General features: G+C 37.4%; 1 protein-coding gene across 1 annotated transcript; it reads left to right on the forward strand.

The window, feature by feature from the left end:
- Positions 1-47: 47 nt before the first annotated feature.
- LOC108340161 (trans-resveratrol di-O-methyltransferase) lies at positions 48-8460 on the forward strand. Its single transcript, XM_017577379.1, has 2 exons — positions 48-806; positions 8182-8460. The coding sequence occupies exons 1-2, from the start codon at positions 48-50 to the stop codon at positions 8458-8460; spliced, it is 1038 nt and encodes a 345-aa protein (XP_017432868.1).
- The last annotated feature ends 10364 nt before the right edge of the window (positions 8461-18824 follow it).

Below are 18824 nucleotides of genomic sequence, written 5' to 3' on the forward strand. Positions count from 1 at the left end.
CCGAGCTAATACGAGATTTAATACCACACAAACTTGCCTAATTATATATGGAAACCGATGGTGAAGAGCATGCTTCAAAATTGCTTCGAGCTCAAACCCATGTTTGGAATTATATCTTGAAATTCATAAACTCTTTGTCTCTTAAGTATGCTATTGAGATGAGCATACCAAATATCATACACAACTATGGCCAACCTATGCCACTCTCACAACTCATTGCTTCATTACCACTCCACCCATCCAAGACTTCCTTTATCACCCGCTTGATGAAAATTTTGACTCATTCTGGTTTCTTCTCTGAGCACCATGCCACCCCAAATCAGCCTGAAGTCATGTATCTGATAACTGATGCATCTATATTACTCCTAAAGGACCACCCCTTTAGTATGAAACCTTTGACGCAATTAATATTTAATCCAGTTATGATTAATCCATGGTTTCAATTCTCTACCTGGTTCACAAATGAAAACCCTTCACCGTTTCACAGTGAAAATGGTATGGGATTCTGGGATTTTGCTGGACGTGAGCCTAATTTCAATGAAGTCATGGCTATGGACAGTCGATTGGTTTCCACTGTGGCGATTGAGAAGTATAAGAGATTGTTCGAGGGAATAGAATCATTGGTTGATGTTGGAGGAGGAACAGGGACTATGGCTAAGGTCATTGTTGAGTCCTTCCCACAGGTAAAGTGCATTGTATTTGATCTGCCACATGTTGTTACAGGCTTGGAAGAAACTCAGAACATAAAATATGTCGGAGGAGACATGTTAGAAGCAATTCCTCCGGCTGATTCCGTTATGTTGAAGGTAAATATTCTCTCTCCCTCTCTCTCCCCCCATCTCTCTATCTCCTTCTCTCCCCCTTTCTGTATATATCTATTATCATAAAATGTTTGTTGTTATGTCAACAACCCCTTTTATGGCTTCAGTTGTGATATTAAAGATATTTTTGAAACTTTTAAATTTTGTAGGGATATATTTTAAAGAAGTTGGAAGATTAAAATCAAGTTTAATTGCCCTTCTTATGGATGGAGTTGTCATATTAAAGATATTTTTGAAACTTTTAAATTTTGTGGGGCAACATTTTCAAAAAGTGATATGATCATAAATGGAGCAACAATGAAGAGCTTTCAAAGTGACAACAAGCATAAAAAAGAGTAGAATAGGTTTTCTTTGGGCGTGTATTTGCCTTTTGATTTCTTTCTCTTAGTTCTTGTGAATAATTGCTTATAAACTCTTCTTTCTCTTTAAGAGAAAGCAATATGGGACTATCCATGGCTTGATCTTTAAAAGAAGAGAAGAGAAAGTGAGCATACTAGGCGTGTAGGAGTTAGTAGCATAGCTAGTATTCATATTTTGAACTATAGGAGAACTAGTTGCCTTATAAACCCTTTGGAGTGGAGAGAATTGAGCAATGTGGGACTCAAAAGTTCCTAGAAGACCTGCAGCAGCTGCTGGACGGACTACACCCTCAAAAGTCCCACATCTTCTAGATCTTGCATCTTAGCTCACTCCAAAGGTTATATAAGAAGGCTTAGGGGTCTCCTTTTTGTACACCTTACCTTGAATCAATTGAATTTTGAGTTGATTTGCACTTTTTCAATCTTCTTTGAGATAGTATTCTGTCTCCAAAGTCCCTATTTTGGGCAGACCTTATCTTGCTCAAGCAAGTGGCGGTCCTCCTTTGATGCTTATCTTGGAGCTTCCTTCAAGTGGCGCATCTTCAAATCATAAGTTTCCTCTTCCTTAATCTCTTCCATTTTTAATTTCTTTCCCATTCTCTTAAATGTCATTTAGTATATTCTCTCTAGGTATGCACTTCCCCATCAAAAAGTGTGAAGATCAAAATCAAATTTAACTATGTTTTTAAAGATTAAGGCCTTGTTCACTTAAATGGATTTGGGGAGAGTAATTGAGGAGATTTGAGAGAATTTGAAGATAATTTTTTTTGTTGTTTATTTGAGTAAATTTGGAGGTAAATGAGAGTGGATTTGAAAATAAATTTTTTTAATCTGTCACGTAAATCAAATCCTTCACTAATTTTCATAAACTTTACTTTCAAATTCATTCTCACTTACCTCCAAATTCACTCAAATAAACAATAAAAAAATTTATCTTCAAATCCTCTCAAATCTCCTCAATTACTCTTCCCCAAATCCATTCAAGTGAACAAGGCCTAAAAGAATATTTTACTAGGGCTTGGTGTTAAGCATATATCAGTTTTGGTGTTTCTATTATAGGTTCAATTGTAGTTTTCTGTTCACCCTAGCTTATATACGGGCTATACCTTCTGTAGCCTTGACTTTTCACAACAATAGCAAAGCTTTATTTTCTCTTTCATATATCACCTTTCGTTAACACTTAGGAATAATGACGGTAAGAAATGTAAGAAATGTAGGGGAATACTCATAAGAGATATTAGAAGGATTCGTAAGACACAGAAAAAGTAAATTGCGTGTGTTATTGAGTCAATGAGCCAACCCGTTTAACCCACCAACCCGTAGTGGGTCAGGTCGAGTTCGAATATTTTTGGCTCGCTAATAAATGAGCCAGGTTGGGTTGGCTCACTAAGTGACCAACCCGTGGTGGGTCGGGTCGGGTTACCCGTTTTGACAGCTCTAATATTGCTATTTCAATTTGATCGATCAAACTAACATGTTATAAGAATCTGAGAAGAAGAGGGTGAAAAAAAGTTAATTGAGTCAATGAGCCAACCCGTTTAACCCACCAACCCGTGGTGGGTCGGGTCGAGTTCGAATATTTTTGGCTCGCTAATAAATGAGCCGGGTTGGGTTGGCTCACTAAGTGACTAACCCGTGGTGGGGCTCACTAAAAGACATTAGAAGGATTCGTAAGACACAGAAAAAGTAAATTGCGTATGTTATTGAATGCACTAGAAAGCAACATATAGAACAAGGTGTGACAACGAAAATAAAGGAAACCAAATTAACTGAATTACAAGAGCTAAAGCTAATAACAACTTGAGTTAAAACACTTAACATTCTTTCCTAATTTAAGTTGTCAAGAAGTAACACTCCTATTTCCTTTTTAAGAAACTCAAATCTATCAAATTTGAGTGCTCTTGTGAAAAGATATGCTAGTTGAAAATCAGTCTTGCAATAGGTCAGTTCACCATGTCTCTCAAAAAATGGTACTTTACCTCGATGTGCTTGCTTCTTCCATGACTCACAGGATTTCTAGCCAAGTTTATGGCAGACGTGTTATCCATCTTTAACTGCATGAATCAACTAGTTGGTTGGCTATGCTGACATACTTTACCTCGATGTGCTTGCTTTATCCATCTTTAATTGCATGAAACAGCATAGCCATGTCGTCCTTCTTCATACCATATGGAAACAGAATGCCATAACTCGCAGTCCCTTTAGCATATCTCAATATTCGTTTAGTAGCAATCATATGGCTCCTCTTTGGATTTCCCATGAATCAGCTTATCAGACCAACTCCAAACATTAAATATGGTCTGCTATTGCATAAGAACCGCAAAGACCCAACAATTTGTTTATAAGCTGTTTCATTCACATCTTCTTCATTTTCATCTACCTTTACTTTGGCGTTAGCCTCAAGTGTACTTCTAACATCATTGCATAGATTCATCTTGAATCTTTCCAATAAATATTTCACATACTTCTGCTGATGCATCTCGAACTCCATACCTAAGAAGTAACTAAGCCTTCCAAGATCTGTCATCTCGAACTCAGTTTCCATCATCTGTTTGAACTCAGCAATCTCCTTCAAACTTGAGCCGATCACCAACAAATGATCAACATACAAAGAGATGATCATTCTGTCATCGCTGACACTTTCCTTCACGTACAGACTATGCTCTACAACACATTGTTCGAATCCATGACTGAGGAAGAAGGCGTCAATCCTTTTGTTCTAAGCGTTGGGAGCTTGTCTCCCCCCATAAAGCGCCTTATGCAGTTTGTACACATGATTTTTCTTGTCCTTCTTGTTGAATCCTGGGGGTTGTTGAACATAGACTTCCTCCTCTAAAGGTCCATGCAAAAATGCAGATTTAACGTCAAGTGCAAATAATGACCAGTTTCTAGCACAGGCAATAGGAACCACTAATCGTATAGTTTCTAACCTTGCCATAGGTGCGAAAACTTCTGTGAAGTCTACTCCTTGCTTCTACAGAAAACCTCTTGCCACGAGTCTAGCCTTGTGCTTCGAAACCGTGCCATCTGGATTCAACTTTCTCTTGAATACCCACTTCACCCCAATGCAATGCTTTCCATCTAGCAGATTAACTAGGCTTCATGTCTTATTTTTCTCAATTGATTTGAGTTCTTCAACCGTAGCCTCCTTCGAAACTGGTTGTGTCAAGGCTTCACCTACATCTATCGGTTTTGTCCCAGCCATCAATGCCATGTGAACTAGATCTCCTTCATTAGTCACTCCTATATCTGAATATAATTCGTAATATGCAAACCTAGATAGTCTAGAAGATTGCCTTCTCGGTCTCCGTTCTGTGTTCTCTAGATCTGCATCATTCCCAACAATATCAGCAGTTTTCGTTCCTATCGTATAGGATCATTAGAGATTCCATGCACCACCAACATCTTCTTAAGGTTGGTCTGTCCGCGCTCCCAATCCCAGTTCTCGTCTTCTAGGACTATTACATCCCTTCTTATCACCAATTTTTTCTTTGATAGGATCGTAGAGCTTATATGCACCATTTCGATGATATCCAACAAGCACCGTTGCCTCTCCTTTATCTTCTAGCTTTGATCTTCTTTGATCTGCAATATGACAGAAAACCAAGGATCCAAACACTTTAAAGTAATTAATAGAAGGTTTCGTACATGTCCAAGCCTCAAGTGGCACCTTGCCTGCAAGTCTCTCAGTGGGACATCTTTCAAAATGTGAACAGTTGTTGATACGGCTTCGCCCCAAAGATTTCGTGGCACATTTTTCTCTCTCAGAAGACACCTGGCCATATTCATAATTGTCCTGTTCCTCCTTTCTGCCAAGCCATTATGTTGAGGAATGTAAGGTACTGTTACCTCGTGAGTAATCCCATTGTCTTGGCAGAATTTCTCAAACGCATAAGACATATACTTACCTCCTCCATCAGTTCTAAGCACTTTAATCAATTTTCCACTCTTCCTTTCTACACTGATTTTGAACTTTCTGAATACCTCAAGTGCTTCACTTTTCAACTTTATTATATACACCCATACCACTCTACTAAATTCATCAACGAATGTAATAAAATACCTATTTCCAGCCAAGGTTGAAATTTCCAGGGGGCCACATATATCAAAGTGTACCACCTCAAGACATTCTTTGGATCTCATCTCCAATCTTGTTTGAAACGGTCTTCTAGTTTGGTTTCCAACAATGCAAGATTGACAAACGTTTCCTGGTATGCTGATATATGGTATTCCAGAAACCAAACCTTTTTCACTCAGCTGTTGTAGATCCTTAAAATTCAAATGGCCAAATCTTAAGTGTCATTTCCATTTTTCATCATCTTTCACAATAGACAAACAGCGCCAGCTTCCTACTGCATCCATACAAACTTGAAACGTTCGATTTTTAGACATCTTGCTTCTCAAGATCAACATCTTATTTTTGTCAAATACTTCTACTTGGTCATGATTTCCCATGACTACCGTGAAACCTTTCTCTAGCAATTGTCCAATACTTAACAAATTGCACTTCATTGCTAGCACTAGCAGAACATTTTCTATGATAGCATGAGAGCCATCTTTCCTCTTTATGATAACATTTCTCATTCCTTCTACTTTTAGTGTGTTGTCATCTTCAAACTTTACTCTACTTTTCTTTGATTCGTCCAAACCGATCAACCACTCCCTGTTGCATGTCATGTGATTCGAGCACTCCGAATCCAAATACCAAGATTTACTTAAAGAATTTGTATTTTCAGAAGTAGTTGTTACCATCAGAGTTAATGGCTCTGAATCTGAATCCTCTTATGCTATATACACTTCTTTGTTTTGTTGTTTCTTCTTCTGCTTGCCTTTATTTGAGTAACACTCATACGCGTAATGCCTCATCTTGTGACAGTTGAAACATTCTATATTCCTTTTATCTTTCTTCTTCGCATTTTTCTCAAAGCCACCCTTGCCTTCCATAGATTCAGATTTCTCATCTTGCTCATTCACACTGTTTTCATTTTTCCACTCTCTTCTTGCTGGTTTTCCTTTCCACTTCTTGAATTTCTTTTTCTCTTCACTTCTGATATGTTGTACCTTTAGTGCTTCCTCATCATTCTTGACGGGATTTCATTCTACCAATCTCATTTCATGTGCCTCCAAGGAACTTTGAAGTTCCTCAATCTTCAACTTCTCAGTGTCTCTGGATTCCTCAATGGCCACCACAATATAATCAAACCGTTGAGGTAGTGATCGCATAATCTTCTCCACTATCATGAGATCACTAATGGATTCGCCACATCCTTTCATTTGATTGGTAATAGTCAAGTTTTGGTTGAAGTAATCACTAACCTTGTCATTGTCCTCCATTTGCAGAAGTTCATATTGTTTCCTCAATGTCTGAAGTTTTACTTTCTTTATCTTCTCCCCTTCAGCATGACAGCGCACCAGAATGCTCCAAGCTTCTCTCGTCGTAGTAGCATTTTGTATCTTTTCAAAATGCATGTCATCCACGTATTATTGGATGATGAACAAAGCTTTATCATCTTTCTTCCTTAACACCTCCTTCTGATCCTCCGAGCCGCAAAAATCAGACACGGAATCCACTCCCTCTAACACATTGTTGACGTCTTGAAAACGAAACAAGACCCTCATCTGCATGCTCCACCTGTTCTAGTTTTTGTCTATGAGGACATAAAAATTTGTCGTAGGGATATCAACCATGATCCACCTTCTTTTTCTTGCTCAAGAATTGTTTTCTTTGGACGTTCCAACCGCACTTGGCCAGCCACATTGTACCCAGATGCACAATGCTCCTTAGGTCCTCTCTCGACCAAGGCTCTTGATAACACTGCAAGAAATACATGGAAATATTGATAAGAGATATCAGAAGGATTCGTAAGACACAGAGAAAATAAACTGCGTGTGTTATTGAATGCACTAGAAGGCAACGTATATAACAAGGTGTGACAACGAAAATAAAGGAAACCGAATTAACTGAATTACAAGAGATAAAACTAATAACAGCTCGAGTTAAAACACTTAACAATGACAAGGGACTTGCTTCGTTTTCCTTTTTAAAGAATGGGTTTCGTTACCTTTCACATCAATTCAATAAAAACTTGTCGAGTATAATAATATTAAATAATGTACGTGTGTGCGAATTTTAAATAATGAGGCATTGATTTAGTTGAAGTCACAGAAAATCTAAACATATGCAATTACACAATGTGATCTTCATTCAACCTAACTCCGATCACCTAATCCTTGTCGGCCACCCACTAGTAAGGCCGTGTCTCTTCCACCACCCACATACAATGCTTAGACGTTCTGCAAACCCGTTCTCATCTACGAAAAGAGGTAATTGATGAGTAGGCTTCCTCTATTGATTTAGGGAATATGATTTGGGACATGATGGGGGTTGGTGTGCCTCGGCAGGAAAGAGATTACTAGAGTATAGCAGAAGACCGCCTTTTTTTTCTTGCTGCCATCGGGTCGACATGTAAACAAGGTAAATCCAATGGCAACCAAAAATGGGAGGTACCACATTGATTGACATTGGGCAAAAGACGATCCAAAAAGCGAAAGCTCACCCAACCGAGATCGACAGGGAGATATATGGCTAGGGCGGCGGTGGCAGTGGTGACGGTGGTGGGTGACAACACGTCCCGATTCATCTTCCTATGAGAGAGTGTAGTTACATATTAGATGTAGTTTGATTGTGAACTAAAACATTGATACATTATTTAAAATTATTATGCAAAGACATGTTTTTTATTAGATTCACTTATAAGAATACTAAAATCCTTTGAAGGGCATAGAAGGAATGCCCATAATGACAAATTAGTAACCTCTAGAATAAATATAATACAAACCTATCCACTAACTTAAAGTAGGGCCTCATATCGAAATATCACCGTATAAATACATAACACATAAACAAAAAAAAAAACGAATATGCATCATACAGACAACGCTTTTTGATTTCCGTTTTTAATTTTGTGATTCTTATCCTTTTTACTTTGACAATCAAATAGTGGGTATTGCACGACTGGAAGGACAAGGAATGTGTGAAAATACTGAAAAATTGCAAGGAGGCAATAGCTAGCGAAGGAAGGGTTCTTATCATAGACATTGTGATGGAGAATAAGAAGGAAGACCATGAATTAACTGAGACGCAGTTTTTCTTCGATATGCAGATGATGATGTTGTTCGCCGGAAAAGAAAGATACGAGAAAGAGTGGGCCAACCTCATTTTCTCTGCTGGTTTCAGTGACTACAAGATTACTCACTCTCGGATTAGTGTCTATTATTGAGATTTATCCCTAGTGTGATACTTCTGAAAAACGAGTTCATGAAATACTATGTCTATCATAAATTTCTGTATGTTTTCTTTCTGTTTGAGTTTAATTTTCTGTTATCAATTGATGGAACTTTCAAAAAGTATTTATTACATATGACATGTCAAATACATAAAAGAAATTAGGTTTAATAGGTTCGGAATTCCCTATATTTGCGGGTTAGTTTCAATTGGGTCCTCCAATTTTGGAAGTGATCAATTGAGTTCCTGTTTTGGTAAAATTGAATCAATAATGTCCTTGCCGTTACGTTAACTTTTTAGCAAGGTGGCATGCTGAGGTGGCTTTTAATTAGCATGTGGCACGTTGTGTGGAAACCTTCTTGCCTTCCCCTTCCCCTTTCCCGAAACCTTCTCCCCTTCCCCTTCCCCTTCCCCACCAACTCCAACTTCACCTTCTTCCATCTTTGGGAAACTTTCTTCTCGCCCTCCCACACCCACGCCATCTCCCTGTCACCGCTGCGCCCCTCCTCCGCCACCTCTACCTCGGCGACAACTTTTTCTCCGGCCAGATTCCTTCTGAATATGGCACTTGGCAGCACCTCCATATTATTTTTATTTTTCTCAAATCATTGTCAGACATTACACAAATAACACCAACATTGCATATATGCGATTCCAACATAAAAAGAAATTGAAAAAAGAAAGGAGTTGCTGCAAATGTTTAGACTGGTCAGGAATATTGATGCAAAAAGAAAGGATAATAATAAAAAAAACTTTACAAAAAAAATAAACACTTAATTATGCATAACAGAAGCACTCTTTTCCTAGAAGCTGCAGAACAAAAAAAATAAAAAGAGGACAAAAAGAATAACAAGGAGTGTGTGACCTTGTCGCGAACCCAGCCACCCGCGACATGGAGCTAAGATCAAAGTGGCGAAGAGTGGCAAGAAGCCTATCAAAGATGCTTCTCTCGGTATCAGATATGTCGATTCTGTCACGAACCTGAACCGTAGACATTGGTGCGCCACCGCAACTCCGAAACGACGGCGGATGGCGAAGTAGATGTTGAGGGGGTTGTGGAGGAGTGCGACAGTAATGAGACGGCGAGCGACGATGAGAGATGTGGAGGCAAGGGAGGTGCGCTTGACGGTTGGATTGGGGGATGGGCGTGAATGTAGATGTTGAAGAGGTAGGTGTGGGAGGGCGAGAAGAAAGTTTCCCAAAGATGGGAGAAGGTGAGGTTGGAGTTGGAGAGGAAGGGGAAAGGGAAGGGGAAGGGGAAGGGGAGAAGGTTTCGGGAAAGGGGAAGGGGAAGGGGAGAAGGTTTCCACACAACATGCCACGTGCTAATTAAAAGCCACCTCAACATGCCACCTCGCTAAAAAGTTAACACCGTTTACTAAGATTAACGGCAAGGACATTATTGATTCAATTTTACCAAAACAGGGACTCAATTGATCACTTCCAAAATTGGAGGACCTAATTGAAACTAACCCGCAAATATAGGGACTTCTGAACCTATTAAACCAAGAAATTAATATTATTTGTCATCTAAAACTTTGAAATAATATGTTATTTAGCCTTCTATTAAGTGAGATTTCAATTTATGTTTAAATTTCTTAATATTTCTCTTACATTAAAATAAAATATAATTTAAAGGAAATTAAAGAGATCCTTTTGTCAAATTATTCCATCACACACACACACACATATATATATATATATATATATATATATATATATATATATATATATATATATATATATATATATATATATATATATATATATAAATTATCATCTTAATATAAAAGTTTTAATTTTATTAATATGTAATTAAATTGAGGATTAACTTTACACCCGTGCAAAAATATACAACGACACGACACTGAATAACAACGTTTATCAATCTAGCGTGTAAATAACAACATGATGACAAAACTGTAATTGAAATAATTTTTTCAAGAGTGATGCTCCCTACACGTCACCTCTTTCACCCTCCACCCCCAATTTTATATATTTTTTCTTCATTTATTAAAGTCAAAACACAATTAATGATTACTTAATGATATCCTAACCATCAACAATTTTCTTAATACCAACAACCCAAATATTTTTCTGATTGTATAAACCCTAACCTACATGCACCCTCTTCGTGGTTCCCATTCTTTCACTCACAGTAGCATTTTGTTCACTTCACTTTTACTAGCATTTTGTTCACTTTACTATTTAACTTTTTTCACTTTAGAGGTTATACATTAGTGGTTCTGATTTGTGGTGGTGGTGATCTGTTGTGAAGGATATTCTTGGTGGTGGTGTTGTGGATACTGGAGGAGGAGGAAAAAGGTTGTGACAGAGAGCTCGTCCAAGTTAGTTCAAGATTTCAACTAAACACATTTAACCGTAGTTGGAGCTGCGATTTAGGTTGTCGTCGTTTGAACGCCGATTTTACACAGTCGTACTTCAATTTTCGGCTGCCCCCAACCGCACTTTGAACTGCGATTTTGAGGGTCGCACTTCCAAGTGCGTTTGCATTGTACAGACTAATTTTTTTTGAATATTTTGTATTTTATGTATTATGTTGTATGATTTTTTATTTAATATGTGTTATTTATGGATTATGCTCTGTTAGATGTATTAGTTATGAGTCAAGTTGGGTAGTTTTAGTTATGAATCGCCTCCATTTCTGGAAGTGTTACTTCAAGGTTGGGAAAACCTCTTGGGTAGAACTTTTTGATCTTAAGGTTGATTTTCAACTTTTATCTGAATATGAGAAAAATTGTGCGCTTGCTTTCATGTTGTAAGTATTTTTAGAATATCCTCTCTTTGGTAGATCTTTGTGCATAGTGACGGGAGAATTCAAAGCTGCTGTAACCCGTGATGCTTGCAAAGCCACTTGTCTGGCAACCTGCATGAGTGTGCATAACAAGATATAATTTTGTTTGTCAGCTACGTAAAATCAACTAATTTTTTGTGTAAGCCTGAGTTGGGTGGATTATGAAGTTCCCAATAGTGAAAATGTTATTGGCCATTATAATCTTCAACGCATACGTTGTGCCCTATATAGGTCCCTAAATTTTTCTCAACGCATGTCTGACCATTCTTTTGCCTTCTCCATCATCCCAATGTTCTTCTCTAATTATCTTTATCTTGCCCCTTAGAAGAAGCTAACAATGTGGTCTTTTTCTAATTCTGTCTTTTTATTTCTGTATTACACTTATTTGTTATTTATTTTTGAACTGCTTCACTAATTTAACAATCCAACCATATTGGGTGCTCATAATGTCTATGCCAATGTATCAACAAGACCAACTTCTACTGAGTCTGACGCTGCAATAACCTTCTAGTTTAGTTAATTGCGTTCGATGGAATTATGTATAAATGATTTTTATTATAATTAAATTATTATATATATAATCTAAAGCATATAATAATCCTAAAATATAAACTATTTTAAAATGCATCAAAATAATTTATATATTATTTTTAAAGTAAATGTTATTAAATAATTATGTATTATTGGTGTGGCTTTAAGACGAGAAATCTAGTATATTTTTTATTCTGGAAATTGGACTCAAGGTCCACTTGGGAAAGAGAGATCCTCTATCTCTTCACGAGAGCATAATAACTATTTCTAGGTCTATAAATATAACTTGTCACTAACACTAAGAAAATAACATTGAATGTTGTTTGCTTAAACAACTTCTTTGTAGTTTGATTATAATTTTAATAGTTTTCCTTAATTTATTATTTGTTATTTGTTATTTACTAAATTTTAATATTGTAATTGTTAAGCTTTCAAAATATATTTCACAAAAATAAGATTCTTTTACACTTTTCTTGAATCGCAAGTTAAAAGATATGTAATGCAGTAGTAAACTTAATCGAATATGTCAGAGCGGCTACAGTGGAATGATTAACGTGGAATAACAAACCAAGAAGGGGGTTAAATTGGTTTTTAATAATAATGTGTGCCTTTTAAAATTTCTTTTCAATTTAACTTACTCAGCAAATAATAACGATAAATAAAAAGAGTAAGGTTGAGAGAAATTTGCACAGATGATTTTATCCTGGTTTAGATCTTACCAATCTTACATTCAGTCGCTTATCTCAAATCAAGATAAACAGTTCACTACTCACAAAACAATTACCAATCACAATCACAAAGAAACAATTTGTAAAAGTTTAGAAACCACCTCTCTTGTTACCCCAAGAGATGAAAGTCACTTCCCCTGTAACCCACAAGGGATGAACACCTCCTCTGAATCTTCACAAAGGATGAACACCTCCTCCGAATGCTTCACGAAGGATGATAGGTTTTTAACTCAGCAACAACAACACTCAATCACACTCCCTATGAAAGTTCTCGCTCTATGCCAACACGTCAAGTTCTCAAAGCCACATCACAAGGGTTCAACAAACCTTAGAACACTTATCATTGCACACTACAGATAAGATCTTCTGAAATACACTTATTTTTTATTTTGTATTTTGTATTTTTGAATGAGAGTCCATATCTAATTTATAGAGATCTCACTCAAGGATACCTCCAAAAATCCGTTGTCAACTAATTAACGTGTGCTAACCAATTATCCAATTATGGTAATTAATTATGCATTTAATGAATGCACAACGGTAAAAAACTTATTTAAAAATTCTCATAATTGCTCATTATAATCAATTGTGGCAAGTCATAATTGATTACTAATAATCGATTATTATAAATTAATAATCAAATATCTTGAGTATAAAATGAGGTTTTCTGATTCAAAATAAATTTTAACGCAACCTAAGGCAAACAATACATAGAATCAAATATAAACCACATCATATACATAAATCGACTAAATTATAAAAGCTTTAATATAAAAACAAGTCTTCATGAAGATCGTACTTGTGGTTGTGGTTCCACCTGCGATGATCGTACTTGTACGAGAGTAGAAGGCGTTGCAGATAAGGCAGGGATGGAGTAGGACGACGAGAGATATGGGAATAGCTATAGGGAATTTATCATGTTTTAAAGTTATTTTACGTTTTTCAATAATGGATTTGATATTTGTAAGGTTCGAACTTATGTTGTAAGACGTTTAAATGAAAAAAAAAATTGGGTTATATTTTGGATTTTGTTATTTTTTAGTTGCACTCCGTAAGGGGTGTTACAGTTGGAACCCAGGAAGGACAGCAAAAGCACTAGAATAGAAGGCTTCATAAGGCTCAAGGACGCCTGGTTGCCCCTTAGGAGCCCTCGACGCTAGTTGCCACGCAGCTACCGCCTGGTTGCCTCCTTCAGGGATAGAAATAGGACGTTTAGTTGTCTTAAGCTTTTTTTCTTAATGCGAAATTGGTTGTTAGGGTTTTCAAGGGATTGTTGTCTAATAATCAAGGCTAGGTTTTTTACGCCAAGGGATTGGGTTCTAAGTAATTTTGAAAGTGACATTAGCATTCCAATGAAGAAGATGAGTTCTAATATGCATGAAAGTGAAGTAGGTGAAATTTAACCCTAACAACATCATGATCTCATATCATCTCAATATCATTCATTCATTCTTGTTTTAGCTTCAAAAGATCAATTTTACATTCAAGTTATGATGTTTACTTTTATTGCATTCAAATTTCATTTAATGGAATCATTCTTTAGTCTTAATTAGTTAAGGTATTATACGATTGTTTGGTGTCACGAGTCTCTTGGGAAACTATACTTGGTCTTACCATTTTATATTACTTAATACGATTTGGTACACTTGCCAATGAGTTAAGACTTACATACTTCATAATCAGTTTCAAACCATACAATCATGCAATTTCAATTTAGGTACCCATACCTTTGCCTTTGCTTTCCTTTGTTGGTCATTGGTCACGTCTTCTCCCTAGACTCTCTTCCTCCCCTTTTGGAAACAATTCAAATCCATTCTCAAGCTCACCCTAACACATGGAATGCAAGTGAAGTTAGGTTTATTGATTCATTTAGCTACATCAACACCTACTGCATTCAGACACAAAGAACATACCTCGACACAACGGTCTCCCAAGAGCCTCCCTTGATGAAGACAGACACCCTCACGTCACGGGAGCACCCTCTTGACAGCAACGTCCACACACCGTGATATTAACGGACCACCCTCTTGACAGCAATGCCAACGCATTGGTGGAAGAAACACTCAAACTCCACTACGGGGGAGGTTCAGCAAGTGAACCCTAGCCACACAATGCCACAAATCACAAGGGACAGGGACAAGGAGAGGGAAAGGGAGAGAAACGTGAAATAGAAGCGAGAGGGAGAGAATGGGAAGCACAATGGGACGAGAATGAGCAAATTAGAACGGAGAGGGATAGAATGAGAAGCACGACGAGAACATAGGGTAGAGTTTTGTCTAACGAAATTGGGGATGACCTTAGTTTAAGGGGTCGAGCCTCTTACCGAAGGCCATAACCCCTCGGTAATGCTCTTTTGGCCTTCGATAATTATATTTGACCATGGTCGTCCGTAACGCTCATTTTGGCCGTCGAGAACACACTTTTACAACGGCCCATAGGCCTTTGTAATATTCCGTCGATAATAAGCCAAATTCTGGTAGTGGATGTTGTTGGTGTTGTTGTCGATTGTCATTGCGGTTATTGATGCATTGCTGCTTTGTTGGGCCTAGGTGAAAAGGCATGGCCCGTTATCCAACATGACCTCTACCAAGAACTAACTCAGTGGCGTGATGAATACGTATACTTAGTAGGAAGCTACGACCAATTGGAAGAACTACGACAATCATTGATTGTCCACGATCAATCACAGGTATTTCTTATTTACCTCATAAACATAACTTATTTCTAATTTTGTATTTCTTTTCATAATTACTTAACTTCATGCATTACAGGTTAATGCTAAGTAGTGGATGACCATACCGGACATTGGTTATGCCATTGCAAATCGATACAATGTCATCTTAGTATGTTTGTCCTATGTTCAGAGTTTTACCATCTTCCTACTACGCACTTCACCGCCTATAGATATCACACAAGATCGAATCCTATGCATTGAATTTGTTAATGGATGTCATTTTGTACAGGTAAACCTCCATTTCTATTGCACCATTAGCCATTATGATTCACTTACTAATATTAAGTTTTCAGGTTCACTTACAAGAGGGTTGTCCCTTACCCATGGTGGAAATGATTTCGTCAAATCATTGTTACCCACAAGCGCGAGCATGGTCTACATTTTATACACATAGGATGCAATCATTTATGGAGTCAATGAGAGTTAATTCGACTTATATAGATCTTGGAGAAGACTGAAATTAAGTTTGTTAGGTAGTTTTTTATTTTTTCAATTGTAAATACTTTTCGTTATATAATTTGATTCAACGAAGGCGATTAATACATTGCGTTAAATATATTATAATTAATCAAAGTATTAAAACTATACATAATTATGCATTATAAATACTTAAAGTATAAATAAACGTTACATAAATAACCATTAAAACGTTACATAAATAACCATTAAATGTTACTTAAAGTATGTCCTTTCAAGAAAATGATGCTCGTCCCAGCACATGACAACCACCTCTACTACTACTAGACTCATACTCCTCAACATACCTACGAGTTACATGTTGTGTCTTAGTAGTACGCTGATAAGCTGTAGTGCCCTCTGTGACGTCTCGACAGGTTAACATGCCCTACAGCATCCTGATCACACGCCTCATACCCCCCTGAAATTAATATAATAATAATAAAAATTTATTATGTAAAATAACAAAAAATTGATAAAAAAGCACCATAAGAGTTAGTTTCAATACATACCAATAATCCTAGCTTAGTCGTCCGTCTACGATGAATTGGGGGCACCAGCCTGTCATCCGGAAGGTCTCGCCTCATCCACGGTGCAAGACTGGGTCGGTTATGATCATCGGTTGGAGTGATGTACGGGTGGGACACCCGCCCAAACCACGCTAAGTATCCATCAACACACGCATATGGGTCATGATCTTCAATAACACTAGTAATGACATGCTCTACATACCGTAACCAATGTAGATCAATTGTAGGAATGTTTGACATTGGAAGACTCTCAGGCGATCATGGTATGATCTGCTGAAAACTGAACTGACGCAACACGCGTTCAGGTAGATGTTGATGAATCATGTCGCCTAGTCAGATCCATCCCAAAAACATAGATGATGGCAACCCCTTTAGGGACTTCCCATCCAAAGAAGTATCAACTTCACTCTAAGACCAAGAAAGGGAAGTTGAATAAAGGACTTAATCTTTTCTTTCTAAGCCTTAGCTTGTTCTTCTTTAACTAAATATCTTTACCTTGTTTTGTAGGCCAAATAAGGAAGACTTGGAACCTATACCAAACAGCCAAGAAGCCTTGCTATTGCTCATCATCAATTAGCCAAGTTAGAAACACATTTTACATGTGCAACACGTGGAACACAAGCCAACCGTGTGGCTTCATTAATTCATAGCACACTTCCAAGCTCATCTTTGCCTATAAAAAGAGAACTGATCATTTGTAAACTCAACTTGATTTGAAGTAAGGAAATGTTGCCAATTTTCAGCTTTTACTCTCAAGTTCACCCTTGTGCATTGTTATCTTGCACCTCCTCTAGCTTCTTTCCCCTTTGGAAAGCTTGCTGAGCTAGAACTCTACCAAACAGCCACTCCAAAACACTTCCAGCATATTCACAAACACCTTGCATGCGTCCATAAACTCCACTGCATTTCATTCAATCCGCTGCCAGTTCTCTGCTTCGGGAAGCTTCTTCTGCATTTCCTGGAGTTGCTTCCATCAATAGATATGGCCATGAATGGGCATCTACGTCTGTACAAAATGTATGGATGCGAGATATGTTTGCCCCTCCGTCAAACTCCAACCCATCCTCGGAGGTATGTATCGTGAAGCCCGTGGATCGAGGTCTATGTACCGCTCAAACACTTGCCTCCTTTCCATGCCAGGAAAGTACTCATATGTCCAACTCTACATATATTAAATTGTTTTATGCATTGCTAAAATATATTAAAATAAACTTACAAGATGGTAATGTACCTGTAGAAGAGTGGAATATCTAGGTATTTGTCTGACCTCACTAAAGCTAGCATCTCCTAGCTGCTCATAAGTATGTGCCAGTGTCGCTGCTCCCCAAGCATTTCTCGAACAAGCATTCAAGTCTCTCAAGAGAAGGAGGTACGAGACTCGAATTAGAGTGGCACTCTTATTCGTAAAAATTGTGCATCCAAGCATATGCAACAAGTAGGCCTGAGCAGCGCACTCCCAACTCTCCTGCTCAATGCACTCCTGGTAGACCTCGCGGAGCCAACTAAGCCTATTTTTTGGACCACGTGACTGTTTCATCTCAGCTGAAGCTTTGGTGTGATCTACGCCAAGCAGCTCCATAATGTAAGATCGAGCCTTATCATACTCTAACTCCTCGACTTTACAAATTTGACCCATGATGGGTAGGTGGAGCAGATTGAGAACGTCATCTAATGTGACGCTCATCTCACCTATTGGGAGGTGGAAAGTATTCGTCTCCAGGTGCCACCTCTCTGAAAAGGCATACTCGTATGATAGGTTCACTAAAGAACCCAACCCCGACATGGAGATATAAAGCTCAATGGCCTCATGGTACATTCTAAAATGCTTCAATTTTTTTCGATGGGAGATCACCTTGATCTCCCTTCGATCCTACATAAAATCACAAAATTATATAACAAAAATAAATTAACAATTAATGAAAAATTAACATTTAGGTTGATGACTAACCCGGCCTTGCCATATGGCAAATGCAACATGCTGGGTATAATGGGGAAGTAAGGTGGTGTCATGTGGACTTCTTAGAATCCACCATCTTCATCTTCATCTTCATGTTCTTCCTTACTAAAGTCATCCTTGTGCTAAACAGCCTCCTGCTCAACATAATCATCATCACCATGTCCCTATTGTATAAACTTCTTCTGCAACTCATGATCATGCTCATCAAGGACATCCACGCGATATTCTTGTACGTGTCTTCTACGAGCAGATGTCGTAGGTCGTCTCCTTTCATCATGTGATGAAGATGATGACTCACCACGAGAGGATGCAACCTCACCACGATAAGATGATGCACCTCTAGTTCTAAACATTTCTATTTAACCAATTATATTTTTAAGATATTATATACCAAAAAAAATAAATATATAATAATAAATATTGAAACAAATAATAAGTAATCAAAAATATAAAATTAATAATAAAATAATAAATAAATAAATGAAATAACAAAATATTACTTAAATAATTACAAATAAGAAAAAAAAACATGTAAGAAAATAAAATTTACGGATAATGATAATTATTTAATTAAATAAATAATTTAATAAAAATTCCAAATTCATAAA

Source organism: Vigna angularis, chromosome 5 (genome assembly GCF_016808095.1).
Source record: "Vigna angularis cultivar LongXiaoDou No.4 chromosome 5, ASM1680809v1, whole genome shotgun sequence".
NCBI lineage: Eukaryota > Viridiplantae > Streptophyta > Magnoliopsida > Fabales > Fabaceae > Vigna > Vigna angularis.